The sequence below is a fragment of the Paroedura picta genome, chromosome 7, assembly GCF_049243985.1.
Source record: "Paroedura picta isolate Pp20150507F chromosome 7, Ppicta_v3.0, whole genome shotgun sequence".
Lineage (NCBI taxonomy): Eukaryota > Metazoa > Chordata > Lepidosauria > Squamata > Gekkonidae > Paroedura > Paroedura picta.
Genome location: NC_135375.1, coordinates 113,431,590 through 113,458,287, shown reverse-complemented (window position 1 = coordinate 113,458,287; position 26,698 = coordinate 113,431,590). Strand labels below are relative to the sequence as shown.

The following is a 26,698-nucleotide window of genomic DNA, read 5'->3' as shown; positions in this document are numbered from 1 at the left end:
GAAAAATAGACAATTTCAGGAAAATGGAAATAAATAGAATCTTAGAATCACAGAGTGTGAAGGGGCCATACAGACTAGCTAGTCCCAACCCCTGCTTAATGCAGGCTCAGTCTAGAGCATCCAGGAAAAGAATCTGTCCAGCCGCTGCTTGAAGACCGTCAGTGAGGGGGAGCTCCCCACCTCCTTAGGCAGCCCATTCAATGCTGGATCAGCCTCAAGCATCCAGGAAAAGGATCTGTCCAGCCACTGCTAGAAGACTGCCAGTGAGGGCCAGCTCACCACCTCCTTAGGAAGTCAATTCCACTGCTGAACTACTCAGACTGTGAAACTTTCCCCCCTGATATCGAGCTGAAATCATTCTACATGTAGTTTATACCCATTACTGCAGATCTTATCTTCTGCTACCAACAGGAATCATTCCCTGCGCTCCATTAAGTGACAACCTTTCAAATACTCAATTACAGTAATCATGTCCCCTCTCAACATCTTTTCCAGGCTAAACATTCCCAAGTCCCTCAGCCTTTCCCCAGGCTCCAGGTCATTCTGGTCACTCTCCACTGAACCTTCTCAATTTTGTCCACATCCTTTTTTGGAATTCAGGCCTCCAGACGCGGTCTGACTAACATGGTATGTATCGCCTATCCAGTTGGCACACTTCTCATTCCCTGGCTCCCGCTTGGTGGAATGAGATCCCAGGAGAAATAAGGACCTTGATGGAGCTTTTAGAATTCTGTAGGGCCTACAAGATAGAGCACTTCTACCAAGCTTATGGTTGAGGCCAGCAGGAACTGAGAAAACATCTAATCTAGGCCTCCCTTACCCTCCTTTGCCTCAGGGGTCTAGCAGTTTTAATTACGTAACTATTTTTAATCATACAAATTTTAATCTTTTAGCATAGCTTCAAATAATAATATATCTTGGTTTTATGTGATTCTTACCTAGTTATTGTTGTAAACCACCTCCAGGTGACTAGTCCTCACTTAGAATACTGTATTCCGTTTTGGACACCACAATTTAAGGAGGGTGTAGACAAACTGGAGCATGTCCAGAGGAGGGCAATGAAAATGGTGAAGGGTTTAGAGACCAAGATGTATGAGGACAGGTTGAGAGAGCTTGGTCTGTTTATCCTGGAGAGAAGATGACTAAAAGGTGATAAGATAGCCATCTTCAAGTACTTGAAGATGGCAATCACATAGAGGATGGTTGTTTTCTGTTGTCCCCAAACCAACGGGATGAAATTAATTTAAAAGAATTTTTGGCTAAACATCCAGAAGAAATTCCTGAAAGTTAGAGTACTTCTTCAGTGGAACAAGCTTTCTTGGGAGATGGTGGGTTCTCTTGCTTCTGAAGTTTTTAAGTAGTGGCTAGATACCCGCCTCATAGAAATGCTGATTCTGTGAATTTAGGCAGGTTGTAAGTGGCTGGGCAGAAGGGACTGTGTCTGTGCTTGGCTCTTGTTGCCCTTTCTTGCATGCCATTTTGGGGTCGGGAGGAGAATTTCTTCAGGCCAGGCTAGTCAGAGATTCTAGTTTTATTTTGGGGGGGAGGGAATTGGGGTCATTGAGGGTGGGTAGGTCTGAGTTTCCTGCATTCTACAGGGGTCGATGACCCTGGAGGACCCTTCCATAATTCTATGACTAGTTACGAGAGAATGGAACAGAAGCCTGAATGAATGAATGAATGAATGAATGAATGAATGAATGAATGAATGAAGGAAGGAAGGAAGGAAGGAAGGAAGGAAGGAAGGAAGGAAGGAAGGAAGGAAGGAAGGAAGGAAGGAAGGAAGGAAGGAAGGAAGGAAGGAAGGAAGGAAGGAAGGAAGGAAGGAATTTCTAAGTCCATCTGAGCATGAGCAGCTTTGCAGACAAGATGTAGAGGGAGCGAGGTGTGTTTACTTTGGTGCTTCAAAGGTTATCTGTGAGGATAATTGTGAACCTTTCATGTATATGTGTCTGCACGCTACATACTCTGTATGAGTTACCAGTGTGAGGCTGAACTGTTGCTCCATGCAGAAGATACGCTACTTACCCCTTTACAAATTTGCTCTAAGTGCCCTAAAAAAAATAAGCACAAATTGGCTCACAAAAAGCTGCCGAGGGACTTTTGTGATTATATGAACGAAGACATTTTAAGGACATTTAGTGCAGATGATGCTTTTATAATTCATGAGGCTGGGAAATTGCCTGGCAGAGCTGAAAAGTGCTCTGGATGTGGTTCCCTGGCTGCCTTTCTTCTTCTAAGAGATAAATTGGCTTCATTGCCCTCAGTGTAACTTACCGCAATGATTAGTTTATCTCTCCAGGCAAGCTTTCAGAATGTCCTTTTATAGGCCAATTTTGCAAGCATGTGATGGAGAAGCAATAGCTGAGCATTAGGACAGCCCAGCCAAAGAGTTTTACAGAAGCACTGCTGAGGACCTGGAGTCCAGTGCGATCCACTGAACCTCATGCAGCCGTGTATACATTTTGCCCTTTGGTATTGCTTAAATGTTGCAGCGCATGTGGGAAGTGTGCAACTAAGGGGATAGAAATGGTTTTGGATTTCAAAATTATATCAGGTAGAAAATTTCTTTCCAGCTCCAGAGAGAACTGCAAGGATAATGGAGGGGAGTAGCTGGACTGCTTGCAAGGTGGATGTTCTTTCTCCACCAACTTATGGCAGTGGGTCTTGTTGAGGGTTAAGTGGGGGGCTTTTTTTGAACGCAGCTTTGCCTTTTAACAGCACCATTGGGGGAAAGAGTTGCTTCAGCTGCTGCTTCTAAGCCAAGGTAACTATTCTAACACTGTAGGTCAGGGGTAGTCAAACTGCAGCCCTCCAGATGTCCATGGACTACAATTCCCAGGAGCCCCCTGCCAGCATTTGCTGGCAGGGGGCTCATGGGAATTGTAGTCCATGGACATCTGGAGGGCTGCAGTTTGACTACCCCTGCTGTAGGTCCTGCCTGCCCCCATGTGCATTCCTGTCCATTATCAGCACTTCATTTGGAAGCTTCTATTGGTGCATCACACTAATAGCAAATGTATGCGAATGCCCAGTCTTGAACTGTTCCCGCTCTACTGCAGTGAGGAGCCGGAGTTCTTGAACACATCCTGTAACTCTTTAACTTACAAGATCTGACTGGGTCACTGGGTCAGGCTGCTGTGGGACAGTGCCAAGAAATAAAGATAGCCTGCATCTGATCAGCTGGATTCCAAAGGGCAAACGGTAGCTAGTAAATTATTAAAATAGTGGCAGTACTTGCACTTCCTGAGGTGATTCTGCCACTCTGATAATGTTGAATAGGAAGTAAAAAGGCATCAGAGGTTTGACAAAAAGTCCTGCTGCAGCTGCTTTCTACCTGGTGTACTTGAGAGACCTGACAGAAGGCTTCTGCAGTCTGATGGTTGACACCTGCAAGCTTCTCTGTTGCATGTGCATGCCCGGTGTGTCGGTCTGGATGCTTGCCACACATTGGGATCTGTGCTCACTTACCAGTTTGGAGTGGTTCTTGGGAGCCTCCTTCCCCCCACGCTGTGGTAGTTAGGACACATTAAGCAACCCTAAACGTAAGTCGTTATGGGGGTGGAAACTATCCCAAAATATAGCTCTGAAAAGTAAGAAGGCTCCACAGTTCCTGTAAGAGAACTGTCATAAGGATCACACAGGGGATGGAGGATAGTGTTTCAAGTGGGACATCTGAGCCCTTGCAGATATCATTGAGTTCATGTATGCCTCACCCTTTGTAGATCCAGGCAGCTGATAACATATAGGGTTGTGCGATTCGGCTGCTTTGTCAGCCGTTCCCTCCGGGCGCAGCCAGTGCCGTGCCGTGCCGCGCGGGTGGGGGGGAGGGCGGTGCCAGCAGCAGTGTGACAGCAGGCTGCGGCCGCCGAAGCGGCCGAATCGCACAAGCCCGATAACATACTTTCAGAACAACACCTCATAGAATCATAGAGTTGGAAGGGATCTCCAGGGTCATCTATTCCAACTCCCTGCACAATGCAGGAAATTTACAACCAGCTACCAACCCACAGTGGCCCCAATTCCATGCCCAGATTATGCCCTCCACACAAAAAGAACTTCCAAAGGAGAACTCACCACCTCCCAACGAAGCCTGTTCCACTGAGGAACCGCTCTGTCAGGAACTTCTTCCGGATGTTTGGCCGAAAATTCTTTTGAATTAATTTCAACTCACTGGTTGTGGTCTGACCCTCTGGGGCAACAGAAAACAACTCTTCTCCATCTTATATATGAAAGTCCCTCAAGTATTTGAAGATGGTTATCATATCACCTCTTAGTCATGTTCTCTCCAGCTAAACAGACCAAGCTCCCTCAACCATTCCTCATATGACTTGGTCTCCAAACCCCTTACCATCTTTGTAGCCATCCTCTGGACATGCTCCAGTTTCTCCACACCTTTCGTCAGTTGTGGTGTCCAAAACTGAACACAGTACTCCAAGTGAGGTCTTACCAGAGTGGAGAAAAGCGGTAACATCACCTCACGTGATCTGGACACTATACTTCTTTTAAAACAGCCCCAAATCCCATTTTACTTTTTTAGCTACCGAATCACACTGCTGACTCATATTCAGTGTATGGTCCACTAAGACCCCCAGATCCAAGACAAGTCTCACCCACCCCTATGGTGACGCATATGATTTTTTCCTACCTAAACTGTCACCTGATTGCTCTTAACAGTGTCTTTGCTTGATCCATATATGACCATATGGGGAACCTTTTAAATAATGGAACGATCAATTTGTCACAAATATCTGCAGGCCAGGCAGGGCAGCAGAACAATATGTGGTTTCTGGTTTGGCCACTATCACAAAAACACTTTCTCAGTAGGATATTCTTATCACAGCCCTCTAATACAACTGAGGGCATAACCAAACATCTAGCAAGTGTGAATGCCCTTCTTTATGTATTACTAACAAACAGATAAACTGTAGGGGCTAGAACATACCTAGCTTTAACTGGGGCCAGAAAAGTTGGGAGTTTTACTCAGGTCCAGTTAATGCCAATTATCCTTTATTCACTGCTTAACTAGTGTTACAGCTTGCTAATAAGCTAATTTGGATAGAAAGACTGTAGAAAAGCACAGAAGGGCATGTATACAACTACACTTCCCAAAAAATGTTCTGTACAATCGCACCAATTCTGGGGTTTCCCAAAGCCTGAAGAATGTTACAGGAGTTTCTCAATGGCAAAAAGTTGAGCAAAGCTGCTCCAGACGTTGGCCGTTAACTGATTCTAATTCACCTTGACCTAGAGCAGAGCCAGGGGCTTTTCTTAAGGCTTGTTTTCTTAAATTTGCGGTTCTTTGAGGTCGAGAAAAAAATACAAGTCTGCATTGGTTTTTTTTTTGGGGGGGGGAGGGGGGTTGTTATATATTTAGGTGACTCCAGTATGTGTACTTCATTAGTTGGTCTCCTACATGGTCATGCTGGGAAAAGCAGTACCTGCTGAATTTCTCTTGACACTCAGCTATGAATTGCAATTCAAGAAGCTGATAACCTCACTCACTATTTCATACTAGCTGCAAAGCCTATTTCTAAGAACGGCCCTTGAAAAGGCCCCCCTGCCCCGCCCCCCCATGCCACTTAAGGTGGCTTTGAGCCACTCGGACTCCGGAGCAGCTGGCAGCGGGATCAAGTGGCGCAGGTGGGAGCTGGCCAGCTCATCAGCAGGCCAGGGGCAGAACTCGTTAGCAGGGCGGGACGGGATGGAGCTCCTGAGCACTGGGTGGGACAGAGGCTGTTAGCAGCCCGGGAGGGAGGGAGCTTGTTAGTATCCTGGAGGGCTGGCCCCCTCCACCACGACCCTTTGCCCAGGGCCCTTTCCTCTGACCTTCTGCTGGCTCCAGTAGCGAGGCGCATCTGAGAGCAAAATGGCTAGCGTTCAGGAACGGGGTCAGGAGCTGTAGGGGCAGGGCCAATGAGCATGGCCACACCCAGATTGGCACTATTCCAACTCGGACACCCTGGACACGCTCCACCCCCCCCCCAGGCTGTTTCACAAATATTAAGAGGAACAATGATTTGCTTTGAGCAGGAAGGTGGAAGACCTAATTATGAATCTAATGACACTAGGGCAGGTTTAGGAACCAACAAATTTGAAGTTCAGCTTGGAGACAACCAATGGAGAGAGGAGATTTGACATAAGAACATATTAAGAACACATACTCAGAGAGACACACATAACACACCCAATTTCCATCAAAGGTTTTCAGCTAAAAGCAAAAATGGTGACAGAGCTCCAATACACAAAGATTAGGAATTAGCCCCTTATTTAGGTTATTTCAATAGGGATTATCTGTTCAAAAGATGACCCATTTCCCCTCCCCCCAAGCTACCCAGCAGCACTGTGGGACACATCAGATCCTCCCAGGGTTTCTCTGGCTTTTCTCTGATCCTTCTTCCAAACCTGCTTGATTCTGATGTTTTAGGAAACCTCTAAATAAAGCATGAATTTCAGCTGTGTGAGTGGAAAATTTTGGATTTCCCTGCCCTTTTCTTTCTTTCTTTGGGGATTTACATACTGCCCTCTCTTGGACATATAGTCTCAGAGCAATTCACATAATCTAAAACTCAGCAAAACCAGTACTCTGACCTCCGTGGACAGAACTGAAGTACTAAAGGGTAATTTTTAAAATTATTTTTAAAATTACTGTAATTTTTAAAATTACTGTTTATATATGATTTATATTTACTTTGTATATCATTTTTTAGAAGAAGAAGAAGAAGAAGAAGAAGAAGAAGAAGAAGAAGAAGAAGAAGAAGAAGAAGAAGAAGAGTTGGTTCTTCTATGCCGCTTTTCTATACCCAAAGGAGGCTCAAAGCAGCTTACAGTCATCTTCCCTTTCCTCTCCCCACAACAGACACCCTGTGAGGGAGGTGAGGCTGAAAGAACACTGCTCGTGGTGAGCCCAAGGTCACCCAGCTGGATGCATGTGGGAGAGCGCAGAATTGAACCCGGCATGCCAGATTAGAAGTCCGCACTCCTAACCACTACACCAAACTGGCTCTGATGTTGGCCACGTAAATAAATAATTAAAAGTGTTTCTATGGCATGCATAGGGCTGCCACTGGTTTAAGGTTTGTGAACAGACAACAATGCTTCCCTGAATACAGAAACAGGAGGGCAAGACTGCATAATGGAAGACTTTGCATGGAACAGTAAATTTTTCCTGCTTTCCAAAGATCACGATTGCAGAGAAAACACTGTGGTAGGGGAAAGGGTAGCTGCTTTCAGCTGGCCCTTTTCTTACATATTGTTCCAATCCAATGAGATGCTGAAAATCCAACATTCTTCCATAGAAAGAAAAAATGTCAAATTTGGTTCTTCCACTCTCACAACACTGTTTGTGGGCACCAAGTAAGCAAGCAAGTGCGCACATGCATATGCACACTCCTCCCCCCTCAAAAAAACAGCCAAAAGCCAAAAGGAAAGTTACACACGTTTTAACAGTTGTCCTTAAAAGGCTTTTTTTGCAGCAGGAATGGTAGATTATTACAGGAAACAAAAAAACAAAAACTGCTCTTCCTGCAAGAGGGAAACTCTGAATTACACAAGTAAGAAAATACAAATTTGTGGCTCCTCTTATTTTAAAGCCACCAGACAGCCACAGTCATTTTCCATAAGCCAAAATAAGTCACAGCTACTTCCCTCCTTTTGCCTGTTTGTCTCACCCACCCACCACACAGGCTATTTAAGATACATGCTGTCAACAGTTCAATGGCTTTTTTTTTTTTGCCAATTCCATCCTAAAAGCCAAGGGATCAGTTCCAAAACCACACCCTTGTGCCAGTTTCTCCCACTTTTATGTATCTGTACTTTCCATCTCTGAGTCAGTTATTCAGAAAAAATATGATAAAAAAACAGTTTCAATTTGCTTGTGGCAGATGCATAAACACATAAAATTAAAAATGCTAAGACGTGTGAGTACATCAAGTACCACCCCAACATGAAATAAAACATTGGTCTTACCTGAGGGTTTCTTCTCTGCAGTGGGGTTAAGTAATCCAATGTGTTTAAGGTCATTCTCCTGCTCGCTCAGGTAGGTAGGGCTTAAGTATACAGATTTTTGCTTAGCCACCTCATGAGTGACTACTAGCTGACCTGTTTCCACTCTTTTCCAAGCCCTACTGTGATAATTCTTGCCTCTGGGTTTTATAGGTCTATTAGAATCACAGAATCATAAAATAATAGAGTTGGAAGGGACCTCCTGGGTCATCTAGTCCAACCCCCTGCACTATGCAGGACACTCACAAACCTATTGTAACTTGCCACCCCCTTGAACCTTCACAGAATCAGCCTCTCTATCAGATGGCTATCCAGCCTCTGCTTAAAAATTTCCAAAGATGGAGAACCCACCACCTCCTGAGGAAGCCTGTTCCACTGAGAAACTGTTCTGTCATGAACTTCTTCTGGATGTTTAGATGGAATTTCCTTTGAATTAATTTCATCCCATTGGTTCTGGTCCGTCCCTCTGCTACAAGAGAGAACAACTCTGCTCCATCTTCTATATGGCACCCTTCTAAATACTTGAAGATGGTTATCAGACCCCCTCTCAATCGTCTTGTCTCCACGTTAAACAGACCAAGCTCCCTCAACCTTTCTTCATATGTCTTGGTCTCCAAACCCTTCATCCATCTTTGTAGCCCTCCTCTGGACACGCTCTACAGTTTATCTACATCACTCTTCAACTGTGGTTATCTTCAACAGTACTCCAAGTGAGCAGAGTAAAGCAGTATCATAAAGCCACTGCCGCCCTTCAGCACGCAGTGGCTGTTGCAGGGTCAGAGGAGCCTGGAGCATAATGGGCGCACATTCTCTGGGCCAGGGAATCCCCGGGCAGCATGCGTTGGCCACGTGCCACCGTGGTCGTGCAGTGGCAGCTTGAAAAGGTGGCCACGTAACTCATGCAGTCTCCTGCTGCACCACTGTCGACCTTATTTGTTTTGTCTCACTGTGTTGCCTCTCTGGATTACTCTCCGATGCTGGACTTCTCCTAATGCTGCCAAGACCCTGCCAGCTTGCTTCTGCAGGACTTTTCACTCTGCTGAAGGCTGAGGGTTTTATTTATTTTCTCATCTCTTCTTTTGTGCTGGGCATCTCAGGGATCATGGGAATGCTCTTGGGGCTCTTTCTTTGGGTCAGCAGCGGGATGGCTCTGGCGGCTCCATGCAGCGATGGGAAAGGCAGGGCCCAGAGGACGCACCAGTCAGCTGATCAGGCACGAATCAGGGGGTAGCTGTTGTTCCCGGGACTCGGGCCATGCTCCACAGAGAGAGGGGACCATGGGAGTACCATCAGGGGACTTGTGACAGGAAGAAGTGCAAGTATGCACACGCCTGTGAGGGTTGCAGGAGTTCTCGCACCAAGGCTGAATGTAGCTGGCAGCCCTTTCAGATGGGCCAGCCCTCCCCTAAGAAAGGGGGTGGTTCTGGCTCCACTGGTGTAAGTGTTGGGGCCAGTAGGGAAGGGAGGCCCTTTGCACCTTGATTCTGCACTTTTACACTCTAAGGCCCTTTCCCTGATTCGGCTTTCTGTTTTGCTTCTTTTGCTTATGTCATACCCCAACACAGCAACTCAATGTGTCTTGAATATCTTTTTATCTGGGAGGAAAAACTTCTTATTCACCATGTCTATAATTACCCGTAAGTGAGGAATCGATTGAGATGGTTTCAGAATGCTCTTCTGTTTGTTCACCAGGAAGCCAAATTCCTGCAAGGTGTTAAAAGCCTGGGAAATGCTGCTCTGTGCACTGTCCAGCAAACTCACTCTCACTAGAACGTAATCAAAATAAGAGAGTAGGTCCTTAGGAGGACAATCAGGTTGATCAATAGCTTTGAGAAGACTCTTGGAGCAGTTGAGAGACCGAATAGGACTGCTCAGTATCGGAAGTATTGTCCCGTAAGCAAAAACAGAGAAAGCGGCAGAGCTGTGGATAGATGGGAACATGCAGGCACGCCTCTGTAAGGTCCAAGGCTGTCAGAAACTCCCCATCTTGAAGAGAGTCTGCTATGGAACAGTGTTTCCATCCAGAACCTTTTAAACTTGATGTACCTGTTTGTGAATTTCAAGTCTAGGATCGTTCACCAATCTTGGTTTGGTTTCAGAATGGTGAAGAATGGTACGCTTCTTCCGAGCATGGGAACTGCTCCGACGATTTGTATGGCAAGAAGGTGGTTCACGGCTGGCAGCAATATCTGTCTTTTGTTTTCATTGAGTGGCAGGGTTGATCTTACAAATCTGGTGGGAGTTGTTCAAATTCTATTTTGTAACCCTGGGTAATGGTATCTGATGCCTATTTGTGGGATGTTCCATTTGTCTTTGAACAACTCCAAGCAACCTCCCACTGTCGACCTGCAGTCATGCTGTGGGCTGAGTGCTGGAGTCCCTGTCACTCTTCTCGTTTCTGTTCCCTGTGTTCCTGTTTTGTCTTGGGTAGAAGTTACCCCTGCGGTGTCCCCTTCCATACTGCAAACAAGTCCCTCTGCAGTTGTCCTGGCAAAAGGGCTAGAGAGTACCTTGTGTACAAAAGGAACCAGAAGAGAACTGTCTGTTATCAGTGTTGTGCCTCACATACCTGGGCATCACTCTCTTTTTGTCCCTAGTTTCTATTAGGATGCATTCTAGGGCCTCTTCAAAAAGGCAGTCACCTTTGAATGGATAGGCTGCTATTATGGACTTTGATTTTATGTCTGCTGAACACGCCTTCAGCCACAGAAACCTCCTCGCCACCACAGTAGATGCCATGACCTGGAATTAAAGTTTTTACTGTCCAAGGTTACATGTTCTGTGAAGCCTATGAACTCCTTCCAGGACCCTAACGTTATCGGCTGGTAACAGCTGTATCAGTTTTCTGGCCCATACTATTGCGGCCCTGTTCAGAATAGAAGTTATCATTATTACCACTCTTACCATCATAGTTGTCAAGCGCTGAGAGAACTCACAACTAGCTTCTTAATGATCAGAAAGCTTTATTGAGAAGTACTACATGCATCAAGACTGGCGAAGTCAAATCTGACCTGAGTACAGATTTGCTTCTTCTTATCAATACAATTCTCCCGTTCAAAACTTGAAAGTTCCCAAGGGAGGGGAGAAGAAGAGGCACATGCAATTAAAACAGTGATACATTCTCATGGCCTTGACTGGGTGATAGCGAAACCGGGCCCAGCCGAGAGGCATCAACAAGTGATAAGAGTTACAACAACATATATTTCACTTTTAATTGTTAGCATGAATACAGGACCTGTAGCAACCAGGCGCCAAGCAATATAACTGTCATGGAAGAACTCAGGCTAATTTATGACAGAGATTCTACAATCCTGACAATAGTCATCACAGTGTGAGCTCTACAGAGCTGCGTCTTGGCTTTATTATCTGCTGGGTGTCTAATGCTTCCCCCTTTGTCCTCAGATACTACACTTAGGGAATGACTGGTCGCCACTGGAGCATCAACGGAGGAGACATGAAGTACTTCTCCATACTCATGGAAGTTGTAGAGCTTTTTTAATAAATGAAGAAAATTGTTTAATAATCCGGGTCATTTTCCACTCTGCTGTCATGTTTTTCTAAAAAAAAGAAATTGGTAGTAGATACACCTTAGGGGCAGCCTCTGTAGTGGGGAAGAACTCCTCTGCCCCTACTCCTGCCCTACTCTTCTTTGATGTACGCTCTTGCAGTGCGGGTTCCTCAGATTCCTTTAAGTTTACAATGGCCATAGATCTGGCTAACATGTATTGGTAATCATCCTGCTTTGAAAACCTGCCAGATTGTTCTGACACAGAAACTCTTCAGTAACGTCCTCATCTGACAAAAACTCAGAATCATCTTTGCATTGTTATTTGCTGTCAGAGGAATCATAGTGCACTGAGGAACAGGATCCCCTCTTTCTGGCTGCTTTTGGGGTCCAATTATGGGAACGCTCTGGATATAACTCACAGTGTCATCATTCCCATATGAGCTAGTGGAATGGTGTGGGAAATCCCCCCATTCAGAAGTGGGTCCCTCATTTTGACAAAAGGCCACGATTTCTTCATGCATAGCCTTATGAAAGAACATTAACATTTCTTCAGTAAAGGGATTGTTTCCCTTTTGACTCACATGAGCCAAGGCTGGGCTATCTGTCAGGTTACTTGGGAGCTCAGCAGACTTAGATGCTGCCTTCTGGTGCTGTTTGGGGACCTTGCCTCCTTCCTTGTCTGCTGCACTGTTTTTACGGCTGCCAGGTTGGCCCAGCCATTTTTCAGGAGGCCGGGAGGAACCTGAGCTGCCCTCTCCAGAGGGATCATTTGCTTCGCTGAGCTGATTTTTTGCAGGCTTTCTTTGCATCGGTCAGAGCGGCCCTGCTAGGAGTGGTGCTGACCAAGCCCTCCTTCCGAAGGCCCCAGAAGAGCCGTGAATTTGTCCTCAGAGAAGAAATCTTCAGGGTCCTCATTTGCGACCATTTTAGCCCTCCCATGCTTCCACACAATTCAAAATGGCCGCCACGACCAAAAACACGCCTTTTACAGCACTCGACCCTTTTTGCAATCCCATCTCCTTTTCCTACATCCCAATTACATTCTAGTCAATAGTGGAAGACGATGCTCCTTAAGGCTCATTCATACAGCACCAAACCATAGTTCAGCCTTTGATGCAGTGTTTGAATTCAGCGGACACCCTTGTAAATACATGAACAAAAGAGGCAAAAAAATTTTTTCATTTAGTTTAGAAAGGGTGCCTTTGATGCTGTAGTTCTGGTTATATTTACAATACCAAACTGACAATTTTACAAGATCAGAGGGAAAAGTAGCAGCATCTTTAAACCACTCCTGCGGAGCGGTATAAATAAAGGAGTAAGGGGTAAAGGGGAGGAGAAAGGGGCGGGCTGAGTCCATGATAAAAACTCAGAGGGGCCAATCAGGAGCCGCGGGAAAAAGAGCCTTTTCCGCAGGTGAGTCGCCCGGCCCTACAGGGTGAAGTGCCAGGAAAGTCGAAGACGCGGTGGCCCTGCTCCTTTCCCGACCATGAGGCAGGGCCCATAGGCGGGGAGGCTGGGGATGTGAAGTCTTCGATGCGGCCAGAACAGCAGGGCTGCCGCGTCGCAGACGCGGTGGCCCTGCTTTTCTCACAGTATCGAACACAGGGAGGCGTGGGGGGTGGCCTGGGGAGCACGCAACGCCTGGGTGAATGGGAGGTCCTGGGAAGCCTTCGCCCAGCGAAGGCTTCGCCGGGGGGGCGGGGGGCCTAGCGCCGATTTTATTGTTAAATAAAATGGGCTTTTCCCCTAGTAACTATATAAATAGCAACATTCACTTAAATAGTATGTTAACTTTAGTGTCCCCAAACAGTGTTCCAAAGATGGTCCCAAGTATGTTTATTCTTGTTAGAATAAGTAAAATATCTCCTCCACCATATCCATTAATGTTCTGCATCTGAACTAATTATCTTGCGATTTAAGTACTATAACACTTTCTGAAGGAAGTTTCTGAAGGCACATTTTAGCTGCTGATTTTAATAAATATAATTTAAAATATTTTCTCTCTGAAAAATAAACATTAAAAACACAGTAAACAGACCAGAAAGAAATGTTCAAACCTTCAGCAGCCATGAAAATGTGAAGTGCGGCAGCCCTTTACAGCAAAGATTTTATAGTAGTCGTTTAAAACTACTAAAAAGTCAAATGCATGTTCTCACAAGTCACAGATCAGAAATCTATTTACAAACTTACAGCTCTTTATGTTTCTCTTCTGCCAAGATCTGGTCGTTTGGCTTCAGTCCGTATCTGCGAAAAAAGAGGAGGGAAAAAACAAATGACATGAAGATATTTACACAACCTCATTTAGAGCCTGAGGGTGAGATTATATGAGCAACCTTAACCATTCATTTGTGAGATGCAGCCTGATATGCCCTCAGCTGCATTGTTGCGTAACCAAGCACAGATGCAGATACAGCATCACCAGGGCATCTAAAATAACGAACACTGTCACTTGTGTGAACTCCTATGGAGGTTAAAATCTTAAATTACTGCCGCAACTCCCAAAGGTACCAAATTCAGCCCAAGCAAGACACAGAACTGGTTCCTTTGTCTTCAAGGAAAAAGGCCTGCTGTTCAGAATCAAAGAACACCCCTCTCATAATGCTCACATGACCCCAACCTACACAGTTAGCCAAGGCATTTTCCATACACTGAAAACTGAAGACACGGCGCAAACAGAACTGTGGTTTGGTAAAAGAAACCTTGCCATTTTATTTGTTCTGAAAAATTATAGGATGACTTTCCACTGTCTAACTTTCAGTTTGAGAGCTGAACAAAACTATGACAATTTGAGAATTCAAACATTTTTCCTGGAAAAAGGTAGCAATAAGCTTTGAAACAAACCTGTATTTTTATTTCCTCAAATTTAATTTGTGCAACTACAAGTCTGCATCTTTGTTCTTTTCCGTTACCCTCTTCTTGTGGGAAGAAAATTAAGGCATACTAATGTAGCAGAAAGTATCTTAAGGTAAATGACCCATTTTTTGTAACTGAGCAAACACTGCATTTGATCTAGAACAACAGCAACACTAGTGTGCCAAGCCAAGTGAAAAGAACAAACTATCAAGGTTGAAAGTATTTGGAAAAAATGAAAAAATAATAGATGGGAGGGCCAGTACCGAGATCAAATAAACTCTTCAGGACCCAGCATATTTCTCTGCCTCTTCAGACGCATATATGATCTACATTCCAGACTGGACATTTTTTACCAATGCTTAGCTGCTATTTGCTCAGATGGAAAATTATAGCTCTTCAGCTTTCATTTCCAAGCACTTGAGATACTTTGGAAACTAATGAACCTTGACTGAATTGAGCACTCAAAGATAAGACTTTTAATGGAGGAAATTACTTAGATGTGAAGTACCATTAGAGGTACTTGGATGGTACCATTAGAGATAACAAAGTCAGATTTGATACCTGAACTAGACTTCCATGAAAAGCTTTTCAAAACATCAGCAGGCATAAGGCACACGTAATAGATGTATAACAGAAAACCACAAGTCCCCACATCTGGCGAAAAAGAAAATAATCAATACTGCTGTTGCTATTGGGTGCGAAGTCGTGTCCAACCCATCGCGACCCCACGGACAATGATCCTCCAGGCCTTCCTGTCCTCTACCATTCCCCAGAGTCCATTTAAATTTGCACCTACTGCTTCAGTGACTCCATCCAGCCACCTCATTCTCTGTCATCCTTTTCTTCTTTTGTCCTCAATCGCTCCCAGCATTAGGCTCTTCTCCAGGGAGTCCTTCCTTCTCATGAGGTGGCCAAAGTATTTGAGTTTCATCTTCAGGATCTGGCCTTCTAAGGAGCAGTCCGGGCTGATCTCCCCTAGGACTAACCGGTTTGTTCGCCTTGCAGTCCAAGGGACTCGCAAGAGTCTTCTCCAGCACCAGAGTTCAAAAGCCTCGATTCTTTGATGCTCGGCCTTCCTTATGGTCCAAGTTTCACAGCCATACATTGCAACTGGGAAGACATTGCAACTGGGAATCAATACTAATTTGTCAAGAGCCTCTTGTGGCGCAGAGTGGTAAGGCAGCAGACATGCAGTCTGAAAGCTCTGCCCATGAGGCTGGGAGTTTGATTCCAGCAGCTGGCTCAAGGTTGACTCAGCCTTCCATCCTTCTGAGGTCGGTAAAATGAGTACCCAGCTTGCTGGGGGGTAAACGGTAATGACTGGGGAAGGCACTGGCAAACCACCCCGTATTGAGTCTGCCATGAAAATGCTAGAGGGCGTCACCCCAAGGGTCAGACATGACCCAGTGCTTGCACAGGGAATACCTTTACCTTTACCAATTTGTCACAAATGTGCTTAAACCAGTAATCTTCTATTGTAAAAAGCGCCAAGGAGTCCACTTCATACAATAGCACAAAATGTCTTCAGAGGCAGAAAGCAGTGGGGTCAAAGGTACTCCCTTTAAACCTTCGCTTTCTGTTTTCTGTAAAGCCACAATGACAGCTGAATGGCTGCAAAGCACTCCCTGCCACTGGGCTGTTTCAGGCTGTCTTCTGCAATTCATTTAAAGTTTAAAGAGGACTGCAACAGACAGCTTGAAAAACAGCTTCTACAGTCTCTTTAAACTTTAAAGCTGCTCCTTGTCACTCAGTTGTGTTTAGGCTTTCTCCAAACCTCTTTTAAAGGTGCTCAAACCCACAAAAGCATAGCACGGGATAAGTGATGCTACAGAGGGCAGGGGAAGAGATCCCAGGGTATGGCTGGACCATGCATGGGTTTTAACAGTGCTTGGATAGGAGGCCTTCTAAGAACCTGCATTGAGGCTGGTGAAGAAAGAAGATCTGGAACAAAGAATATAGTCGACTCAGCTAAGCCATTTTTGGATCATATTCTTAGCAGACCAGAGGATCAGGCTGTTCTCACTTGTCTACCCCAGGGTTTCCTAACATGGCACCCATGGGCACCAAGGAACCCACAGAAACCCTTCCTGGCTCCCAATAACTATTTGTAGAAAGTCTTTAACCCAGCAGGGTTTCTGACTGGCCATCAGAGATCTCAGAGCCAATGTGGTGCAGTGAGTGGGTAAGAACAGTGGCTTCTAAACTAGCAAGCTGGGATCGATTCTCCACTCTTCCTCCACATGCAGCCAGCTGGGTGACTTTGGGCTAGTCACAGCCCTGATAGTGCTGTTCTGACCGAGCAGTCCTGTCAGAGCTCTCTCAGCCTCACCTGCCTTGTGTGGAGAGGAAGGGAAGGTGCTTGTAAGGCACTTGGGGACTCCTTCAGGCAGTGAAAAGCTGGGTACAAACCCAACTCTTCTTCTGATTAGCTGTGCATATTTTTGAAGTGTTGCTTTAGTAGCTGCTATCACCACAGCACAATAATCTTCACTGTACAACTGATGACAAGGTGTGTGTACACAAGAAAATATGTTTAAACAATATTTGTTTATTTAATGTTATTTAGAATTCAATTTATAGGCCTCCACCCCCACACAGTAGCTACTGGTGGGTAACAGCAATTCCTCATAATAAAAAACCCATAATAAATAGTCATAAAACCCCATTAAAACCCACCCTGGCGGTGACAGAAACTCCCCCCACTCAGCTTCTTAAAAACTTCCTCAGGAGGACAGCCATAGGGGTAGCCTGATGATCTGGCTAGCCCGGGGGGGGGGGGCAGACCTTACTCATCCTGGCCTCAACCAAAAACCTGGCAGAAGAGCTCCATTTTACAGGCCCTGCGGAACTGGGAAAGTTCCATCAGAGCCCTCAGCTCTCCCAGGAGCTCATTCCACCAGGTAGGGGCCAAGACCAAAATGGCCAGGCCCTGGCTGAGGCCAGGCTTACCTTACCTTTCCAACAAATTTGAACCTGCAGAGCAAAGTTCCCTGGGGGGGCATAAGGGGGCAGGTGGTCCCACTGGTATGTGGAGGCCAGACCACAGATGGCCTTAAAGGTTAACACCAAAACCTTGAACCTCATCTCGGATGCAACCAGCAACCAATGCAGCTGCTTCTGTACAGAAGTCCAGTCTGGAGGTGACCATTGCATGAATGATTGTGGCCAAGCAATCTGAGGGCAGATAGGGCACTAGTAGCCTCGCTTAGTGCAGGTGGGAAAATGTTATGCGTGCTACTCCTGTCACCTGAGCCTCCACTGAAAGCGAGGCATTCAGAATCACACCCAACTTTCTGGCCAAGGGCGAGGTGTTAAGTTGCACCCCAGCCAGTGTGGGCAGGCGTGCTGCCTGATCTGCTGCCTTTCTGCCCAGCCACAGGACCTCTGTCTTGGAGGGGCTGAGTTTCAGGCGACTCTGCTCTAACAATCCAGCTATGGCTTCCAAGCATCTGGCTTCCAAGCATCTGGGGAGGTGGGGGGGGGGAGTCCGGGCAGCCATCCATCATCTGCATACTGGTGACAACCCGTATCACAACTCTGGACCAACTGGGCCAGAGGGCACATAAAGATGTTAAACAATGTGGGAGAGAGAGTTTGATGTAGTGGTTAGGAGTGCAGACTTCTAATCTGGCGAGCTGGGTTCGATTCCGGCTGGGTGACCTTGGGCTCGCCCCAGCACTGGTAAAGCTGTTCTGACTGAGCTGTAATATCAGGGCTCTTTCAGCCTCACCCACAGGGTGTCTGTTGTGGGGAGAGGAAATGGAAGGCGACTGTAAGCTACGTTGAGACTCCCTTAGATAGAGAAAAGTGGCATATAAGAAACAACAACTTCTCTCCCCCTGCGGAACCCCAAAAGGGGGTTGATAGGGAGATAACAACTCCTCCCCCACAGCTACCCTCTGTGTCTGGTGCTGGAGAAAGAAGCACAGCCACTGCAAGGCTGTCCCCAAAATTCTAGTCCTGGCGAGACAGCAAGCTAACAAGATGTGGTCAACCATGACAAACGTGACCAACAGAGCTAACATGAGAATAGCTGAACTGCCCCTATCCAGCTGGTGCCAGAAATCATCTGTCAAGGCTACTAGCACCATCTCCATCCCATGGACAGAATGGAAGCTCAACTGGTATGGATTGAGGCCCAATGCTTCCTCCAAGAATGCCAGGAGCTGGTCCATGGTGGCCCTGTCAACCACCTTACCCAGGAATCCAAGATGCGAGACTGGTGCGCTCCTCCAACTTCCATCTCCTTGCTCCCGGCCACCACATCTAGACAAGCTCGTGGTCTCCAGTGGCCTCCCAGCCCATTCCCCTTCCAAACTCTGGTCACCACTAAACGACCCACTGGTCCCCATGCTAATTTCTAAACAAAAAGTCTGGAGCTTTCCCAGTATAATTGTAATTCCTAATGGCCCTTTTTTCAACCAAATTGAGGCAACAGTCTGCAATTTGCAGCCCCTGGACGAAGCGCTCACAATACAACCTCTGCCCTCACCGCCATTTTAGACCACAAACTTAGACCATATGGTTATTTGAAAAGGCATCCTGTTAAACAGAGCATCTACCTGAAATGTCAAAAAAGTTACTATTCCAATCCAATGTGATTAATGTTCCTTCAAACATTGCCATGAACAGGAAAGAACACATGATCAGGTTAAACAATTAGACAGGTGGCTATTTAAATATGTTATTCTATTAAGGCCACCAAATATTTGGCCACCAGTACATAACTATTAGAGTTATGCATGGCCTCACTCTCTGACTCCACCTCTTGTGGCAGCAATTTTGTGACTACACCCACCACCACATGTCAAAATGCCAGAAGTATCCATAGGTCTAACCGCTTATGTGCATTATGACACAATTTAGTACCAAGGGGTATTCCCTCGTGAACAAGTATTCAAAAATGCTTGTCAAGCAATGTGGTCACACTTTCATATAAGCTACTTTATATTTAGTCAGAATAAGAACATAAGAGAAGCCATATTGGATCAGGCCAATGGCCCATCCAGTCCGTTTCAGAGAGTGGTCAAAACCAGGACACATCAGGAGGCCCACCAGTGGGGCCAGAAGTATCTGCCTAAGCTTGCTTATTTATTTATTTACTTGTTTGTTGGTTTGTCCTATCCCACCCAACTTGAAAGGGGCAGATTTGGAGGCTTTGTGTTACATATACACAAAATCCTGCCCTTGTATTTTATGTCCGAGAGTCTCAGACAGTAGTGGTGATTCATGCCATCTCACTTTGTGACCTACCACCTTCCCTCCATAGCTGGGATGCTGATCTAGCTATCAACTAACAGTCTCACCCTGATGGTGCAAGATATTAAGCTGCAATTAATACTATGAGAGATTTAAAGGGCTCTTGAACTTAATGTCAATAGGTTTAAATGATTAAAAACGGATTGGGAAAGCAAGGAAAGCTTAAAGCTTGTTAATTACTACACTGTGGTGAACTATGGTGCATTTTAAAAAATATAGACAAACATGTAAGTAAGCAAAAGAGCTAAAGAATGTGAGATTTCATCTACAAAGACTATCAAACAGAACCAGAAAATTGGAAAATCAAGACAAAACCCAAAACACCCAGGATCATCTCCTGCGGGATTGTCCCTTTCTGTCCAGGCTTGAGAGACAGTAACTATCTCCTTTGTTTTGTTTTTTTAAAGCTCTGGGCACACACGGTAGCTACACCCTCGACATCACCCAGCATTAAAGTACTACATTACTGTGCAACATGATGATTTGCTCATTCATTCTGGGCCTGCATGGGAAACGTCCTTAGGAAATTGCTACAGCCAAATGCAAACAGGAAGGAAAGCTTGGGGGAAATGTCAGCACCATTAGCTCCTGTTTACACAGGGGGAAATTATCCCCCCACTCCATCCCATTAAAAGAGTGCTTGCAGATGCCAATTCCACAATTCCATAATGATTTTAAAATGGGGTGCTCAGTTGGCAAATTCACTTTCTACACACTTCTGGCACTGGAAAGCACACCGTTTAGATCAGGGGTAGTTAAACTGCGGCCCTCCAGATGTCCATGGACTACGATTCCCAGGAGCCCCTGCCAGCGAATGCTGGCAGGGGGCTCCTGGGAATTGTAGTCCATGGACATCTGGAGGGCCGCAGTTTGACTACCCTTGGTTTAGATCAACAAAAGTTTAATTCTGGATATAAGCTTTCTTATCTGAAAGCACACAAACTCCCATACCCAGAATTAAACTTTGCTGGTCATAAAGGTACCACTTAAAGGTTGCACGTGGTGGCGTCCGAATTGGCCGTTCCAGGCCAACGCAGCCAGCCAGTGCCGCCTGCATGTGTGCACTGAGTTACACACCAGCACCCGCGTCTCCCCCCCCCTCGCGGCGCAGTGCTGTCTGCGTCGGCCTGGAACGGCCGATTCGGACGCCGCCGCACACAACCCTACTTCAGACCAATATGGCTGCCCTCCCAAATCTAGGAGCAGACTGACCAACAAAATACATCCAGGCATCTCAAATGAAAATAATTATGACCAAAGCAAAAAAACATGGAAGAATTGGGTAGCATCAACATTTAACTTACAACTTGTTTTAAGAAAAGTTTTTGTTTTCTTAACCAAAAACGTGATGGACAGCATATAGGTTATTTCATACGTAGTAAGATAAGAAACTGAAACAGCTCTGGACCATCAAGGGAAGGTACAGGAGCCCTCTTTACTGAAAACTTTACAGAATGGCACCTCAGATGTTGGTAAAGTAATACTTTATTTGACACACAGGGAAAGGTGGAATGAAGATACGAAGACTTGGAGGTTTTTAAATACAGGTTATCAAGAGTTATAAAAGCTTATTTTCTTAACAGTGAGAAGCTTTCATATCTGTGTTTTCCCAAGCATAATATTATTCTTTTGAGTTTTTTTTAGACTATACTGTTCACTGTCCAAAGGCGTCTCAAAGCAACTTACTGTTGCCTTCCTTTTCTCTCCTCACAACAGACACCCTGTGAGGTAGGTGAGGCTGGGAGAGCTCAGAGAACTGTGACTGGCCCCAGGTTACCCAGCTGGCTTAATGTGAAAGAATGAGGAATCACACCCAGTTCTCTAGGATAGCAACCCCCAACCTGTGGGCCGCGGACCACGTGGTCCTTTGACTAATTGGAGGTGGGCCGTGAAGGACGCCTTCTCACCCCCCCCCCCCGGCCCTTTACAACACACTTCGGGTGTCATTGTCTCCCATCACTCCCAGATGGGACTATCTCGTTGCAGAGAAACAAGCTCAGGGTTCCCATTGATTTGTCATTGTCATGAGTTAAAATTTCCATGAAAATAAAATGTTCCTTATGTTCATTGTTGTGGCGTGTCTGTATCTTATTTTGAAGGGATGTTTAAACATTACCATAGCGATCAGAGAGCGTTAGGGCAGTGGTTGAGAGTAGAGGAGTAAACTAACCCCCCCCCCACCGGGCCTCAGTAAAATTGTCAAGCGTTGAGTGGTCCCTGGTGATAAAAAGGTTGGGGACCACTGCTCTAGGAAACATGTTCCCTGGTGAGTGCAGGGCTGTTTTGCTTCCCCTCGGTGGTAATGCATAATGGACAAGGCTGTTTGTGTGGCTTGGTTGTCTAGGACCCAGAAGGGAGGGAAGGGTTCCTGGAGAAGGAACAGCGAGGAAGAGGAAGTGCCCCCCAAAATATGAGGGAAATTGAAAGGGGGTTTGCCAGCTGAATGTCATCAAAACAGTTGAACATGTGTTATTTCACTGTTCATTTTATAAGGATACTTGTTTCCTATGTATTGGGGGCAGTGGAAAGTGCTAGGGGTTTCAAAGCAAGAGACACCCAAAGGTTTACCACTGGCTGACTCTGGACTCCCTTGGTGAACTCTCATACAAATACTTCCATTTTATCTAAGTTTCCAAGTTTATATATCCTCTCTCCTTGCCCAATGAAACCATTCTCAAAGTGGTTAAACTCGATTAGCCACCATCAGTCTAGGCTCACGCCAAGGTCAGCCAGAGCACAAGCTTGGCCAGACCCCATTTTCTTTTCAGCATGACCAAAGCTACTGATCCAAGGTGACAGAGCCAATCTTTTAGGTGTTCTGCATTCCCTTCTCCCCCCCCCCCCATAGTATTGCTGATCAAGTGGCTAGTTGAGTCCATTTTGCCTTTGGGCTTCCTGCTTTAGGCTTCTTTTCTCTTCACACCTGTGGATCATTCTGGCCACTCTGCAAAGGGGGATCCTCTTCCCCACCTGACAACTAGTCTCTAGAAGCCCTTGGACCCATCCCATTGTGCCCAGTGGTTTCTTCAGGGCCATTAATGGCCATTCAGAGGCATCACCTAGACCTATCAGCACCCATTTTCCTACTGTCTCAACCAGTTCCAAGCATGTCAACAGGGTATAAAAATCCCTGCCTTGGCAAGCCAGATTGCTCAGGATTCCCGGATCCATCCAGGTTGGCCTGGTTCGTAGTGTTGCCTTGCTCCTCCTTCCTGTCTTCAAGATAGGTGAATATCTCTTTCCCTTGACCTGCTTCCCCAGACTCTATTCATTTTCCCTCTTATTTTCTCATCTCAGATAGCCTGTCAGTGTGCCTGATACATGTTTGTCTATGTGTATTTTTATTTTACTTTAAAATTAAGTCTGCTTATTATTTTATTTTACTTTCTGTTGTCTGCCTTGAGTTCCTAAGGGTTCAATTACCTGGTAAACAAAGGCAATTTGATCCCTCGCTAAAAGTTACCTGACCTCTCGCAGGGCATTCCCCACTTCACACCACTTCACACGTGTCTCCTGATACGCATTTCAGTGACAAAGGGAAGGTGCAGGAGCCCTCTTTACTAAAAGCTTCTAAACTTCTTGGTTCAAATATATGCAGAAGATCTGAACTGAAGGGAAGGAATTGGGCAGGAAAGAACCTACTGGCCTGAACGGGTTATTCTAATTACTGTGATATGATATGAATGGCTGGAAAAGGTGGAAACTAGGGTTGTGCATGGCAGCATCCGACTCAGCTGTTCCAGGCCGACTCAGCCAGCGCCGTACCACAAAGATTTATTCAGGGCATGAGCTTTCGAGTGCAAGCCCTCTTCGTCTGATGAAGATTGCTTGCACTCGAAAGCTCACGCCCTGAATAAATACCTCCTGATTAAATCTTTGTTGGTCTTAAAGGTGCTACTGGACTCTGATTGTATTGGGTTTAAATAGTCCTAACTACTAATATGAAATCTCCACAATATGACTTTCCTTCTGAGCTCCCAAAATGAAAAGGAAGGCACTACTCATAGTTCATCCATCTGCAGCCCCACCCTCCTTGCTTGCATAGCCTTCGTGGTTAATCTACTCACTTTCTCCAATGAGACATCTTCAACTGCTTTACTTGGAGTCAAAATAATGAACTGGGAAGGGTAGGTCCCAGTGAAGAATCAAATACAGAGAAATATAGATGCACCGAAGAACCAATATGGCAATAAAATATCCAAAATGGACTTATATAGAGTCTTCTCTCTTTATTCTTTTATAATTCTTTATTCTTTTATAATTTCACACAAGTCCCGACGCGTTTAGCCTTATAGCTTTTTCAAGAGACAATGGTTTTCATATCTTAGGGCCAACTTCAACTTTATAAAAGAATCTCTTGACAGAGCATAAGGTCATACTAACAATAGCTAAACATAGCTTGTGGCGCTCCAGACACAGGCCATCTTTCACACTCCAGAAATCTTTAACACTGTGCTCTATTACATAATTCTGAAAAACCCTCCTGGGCAGAGACTCTCGGGGCCCTGTCCGGGTCCTGTGTGTGTCCGGATTGGCCCGGCCACACTGGCACCCGCCCCCAACAGCCCAATCAGGCTGCATCTCCCACCCAATCAAGCTGTATCTCCTTCCCCTAACTGTCACATCCAACAACTGCTCACTTTGCCTCAGACCACTGACGAAGCTGGCAGGTGGCTGATGAGTGCGTTCCCTTCCCTGCCCTTCCCTTCCCTTCAGACCTGCTGAGAAGGAGCCTCTGAAAGCCCCTGACTGAGGGGAGTGAGGTATTTCCAAGAGAAACGCAGGGGAGTCTGAGGGCATGGGTGTGGGCATTCCTTTTGAGTGGGGGGAGCTTTCCCCTTCTGCCAGACACTAAGCTGACAGGGAGGCCACAGAAAAGCCCCTTCTCATTTAAAATACTGCTCTGGCAGGGCTCGCTGCTGGAGGGAAGAGGCAGCCAAGCAACTCTCTGTAGATTTGAGGCCTACAACACAGGGTTCATGTTCTGGAATCCCACACTACCTAGGTGTGCATAAACCTGACGAATGTGCATGACGAAGGTTCCTCTTAGGGTTGCCAGCTTTCAAACCATGAGCTAGCGCTCTCTCAGCCCCACCTCCCTCACGGGGAGTCTGTTACGGGGAACAGAAAGGAAGGTGATTTTAAACTGCTCAGAGATACCTGAGGCTTGCTGGGTGACTGCGGCCCACTCCCAGTTCTATCAGAGCTCTCTCTACCCCACCTCCCTCATGAGAAGTCTGCAATGGGAGAAGAAGGGAAGGCGATTTTAAACTGCTTTGAGACACCTGAGGCCTGATGGGTGACTGTGGACCATTCCCAGTTCTCACAGATCTCTCTCAGCTCCACCTCGCTCACAAGGTGTCTGTTATGGGGAGAGAAAGGGAAGGCTATTGGAAAATGCTTTGAGACACCTGAGGCCTGCTGGGTCACTGGGGCCCATTCCTAGTTCTCTCAGACCTCTCACAGCCCCACATCCCTCACAGGTTGTCTATTGTGGGGAGATGAAGGGAAAAGATGTTTGTAAACTGTTTTGAGACTCCTTTTGGTAGTATACAGCAGGGTACAAAAATCCAGCTCTTCTTCTTATAAGGGGCAACCGTGAAAGAAGCATGTAGGCACATAACATTATATCAACAGTAAAAAAATGGAGACAGAAGGAGCAGGGTAGACACCTGTGTAGTGTGACTATCCCATGTGAATTAGGGCAGGGGGACTATTCGGTGTCTGTGGCCTAATTCAGTGGTCCCCAACCTGCGGGCCGCGGCCTGGTGCCGGGCCGCGAAGGCCTCGGCGCCGGGCCGCGGCTCCTTCTTTGCTCCCCCCCCAAAGCGAGAAGCTCGCCAGGCCGCGAGCAAATCGCCCGCCAAAGCGGCCAATTAGCTCGCGGCCCGGCAAGCTTCTCACTTCGGGAGGGGAGGGAAGACAAGCTTGCCGAGCCGCAAGCTAATTGGCCGCTTTAGCGGCCGATTTGCTGGCAGCCTGGAGGGGCCGGGAGTGCAAACGTGCATGCGCAGACTGCCGCAAACGCGCACGCAGCAGTCCGCGCATGCGTGTTTGCGCTGGGGCTGCCGCGCGTGCGCGGGCCCCCGGGCCGCCCAGTCCACCCACTACTCCGCCGCGGTCCGCAGCAAGCGGAAGCTTGCGGACCGCTGGCCTAATTCACACAAGAAGGGAAATGACGCAGAACTGGGAGGAATTGGTTGCCATGTAATCTCCGCCTAAGAAGAGTCTCCATTCTTGATTTTCCCTTCACATATCTGAAGACATGGCTCTGGAAAGCTCTATGCCACACTATGCCACACTTCCCGAAGGTCAGTCCTCTCCCACACTCAACGAACATTCCACACCACAGGTTCTTGACACCCATCTCTCCACACCCATGCCCTCATTTGTCACCACACCACCACAACCCCCCACACAATACACATATTCAACTTCATGCCCTTACAGACTGGACAACCCCTCCCCTTCCTCTTCCCACTGCCAAGCCCTCTCTATCTTAACCACTCTCTTCCTTTCTATCTCTTTGCTATCCCCCCTCCCTCGCTAGCGGCTTGCAATTGGTCCCTTGCCGCCGGACTGACTACCCCCCTTCCAGCTCGCACGCGTGCGGCCAGCCGCTGCCATTACCTCGCTTGCCTTCCAGCTGGCCACTCGCAGCCTCCCCGCATTCCCAGGAAGGGCCAGCCACCGCCTCCAGCCGCCCCCGCCTCCAGGACACCTCGCCCCCGGCCCACACGGCCGAGAGCTGCCCACGCCGCCACCCAGCGCAGCAGGACACGCATTTGACCACAAGCCACGGAGCCAGCGGCGGCGGAACCACCACCGCCCGCCGCCCCGCCCGCATACAGACCCATTCGGCCTCCTGAATTCCTCGCCCAGCGGCCCGCCCGCCGGAGGCGCATCAGGGACCACTTGACCCCCACCTGCCGCCATCTACATGGGCCTCACCTCCTGCTCCACCGCCTACAGTTCCTACAGGTAGGCTGCGCTGCAGAGAGGGGGGCTAGCGCCCGCTGTATTTCAAGTACAGCGGGCTTATTTTCTAGTATTAAAATATTAGCCCTAAGCTAT

General features: G+C 46.8%; 1 protein-coding gene across 3 annotated transcripts in view; it reads right to left on the bottom strand.

Moving 5' to 3' along the window:
• ADK (adenosine kinase) overlaps positions 1–26,698 on the bottom strand; it is a 295,465-nt gene that overhangs the window by 231,364 nt on the left and 37,403 nt on the right. For all 3 annotated transcript variants that reach the window (XM_077345987.1, XM_077345988.1, XM_077345986.1), the window contains one exon: positions 13,703–13,756. In XM_077345987.1, coding sequence (XP_077202102.1) covers positions 13,703–13,756 — 54 coding nt within the window. The remainder of the gene's footprint in view (positions 1–13,702; positions 13,757–26,698) is intronic.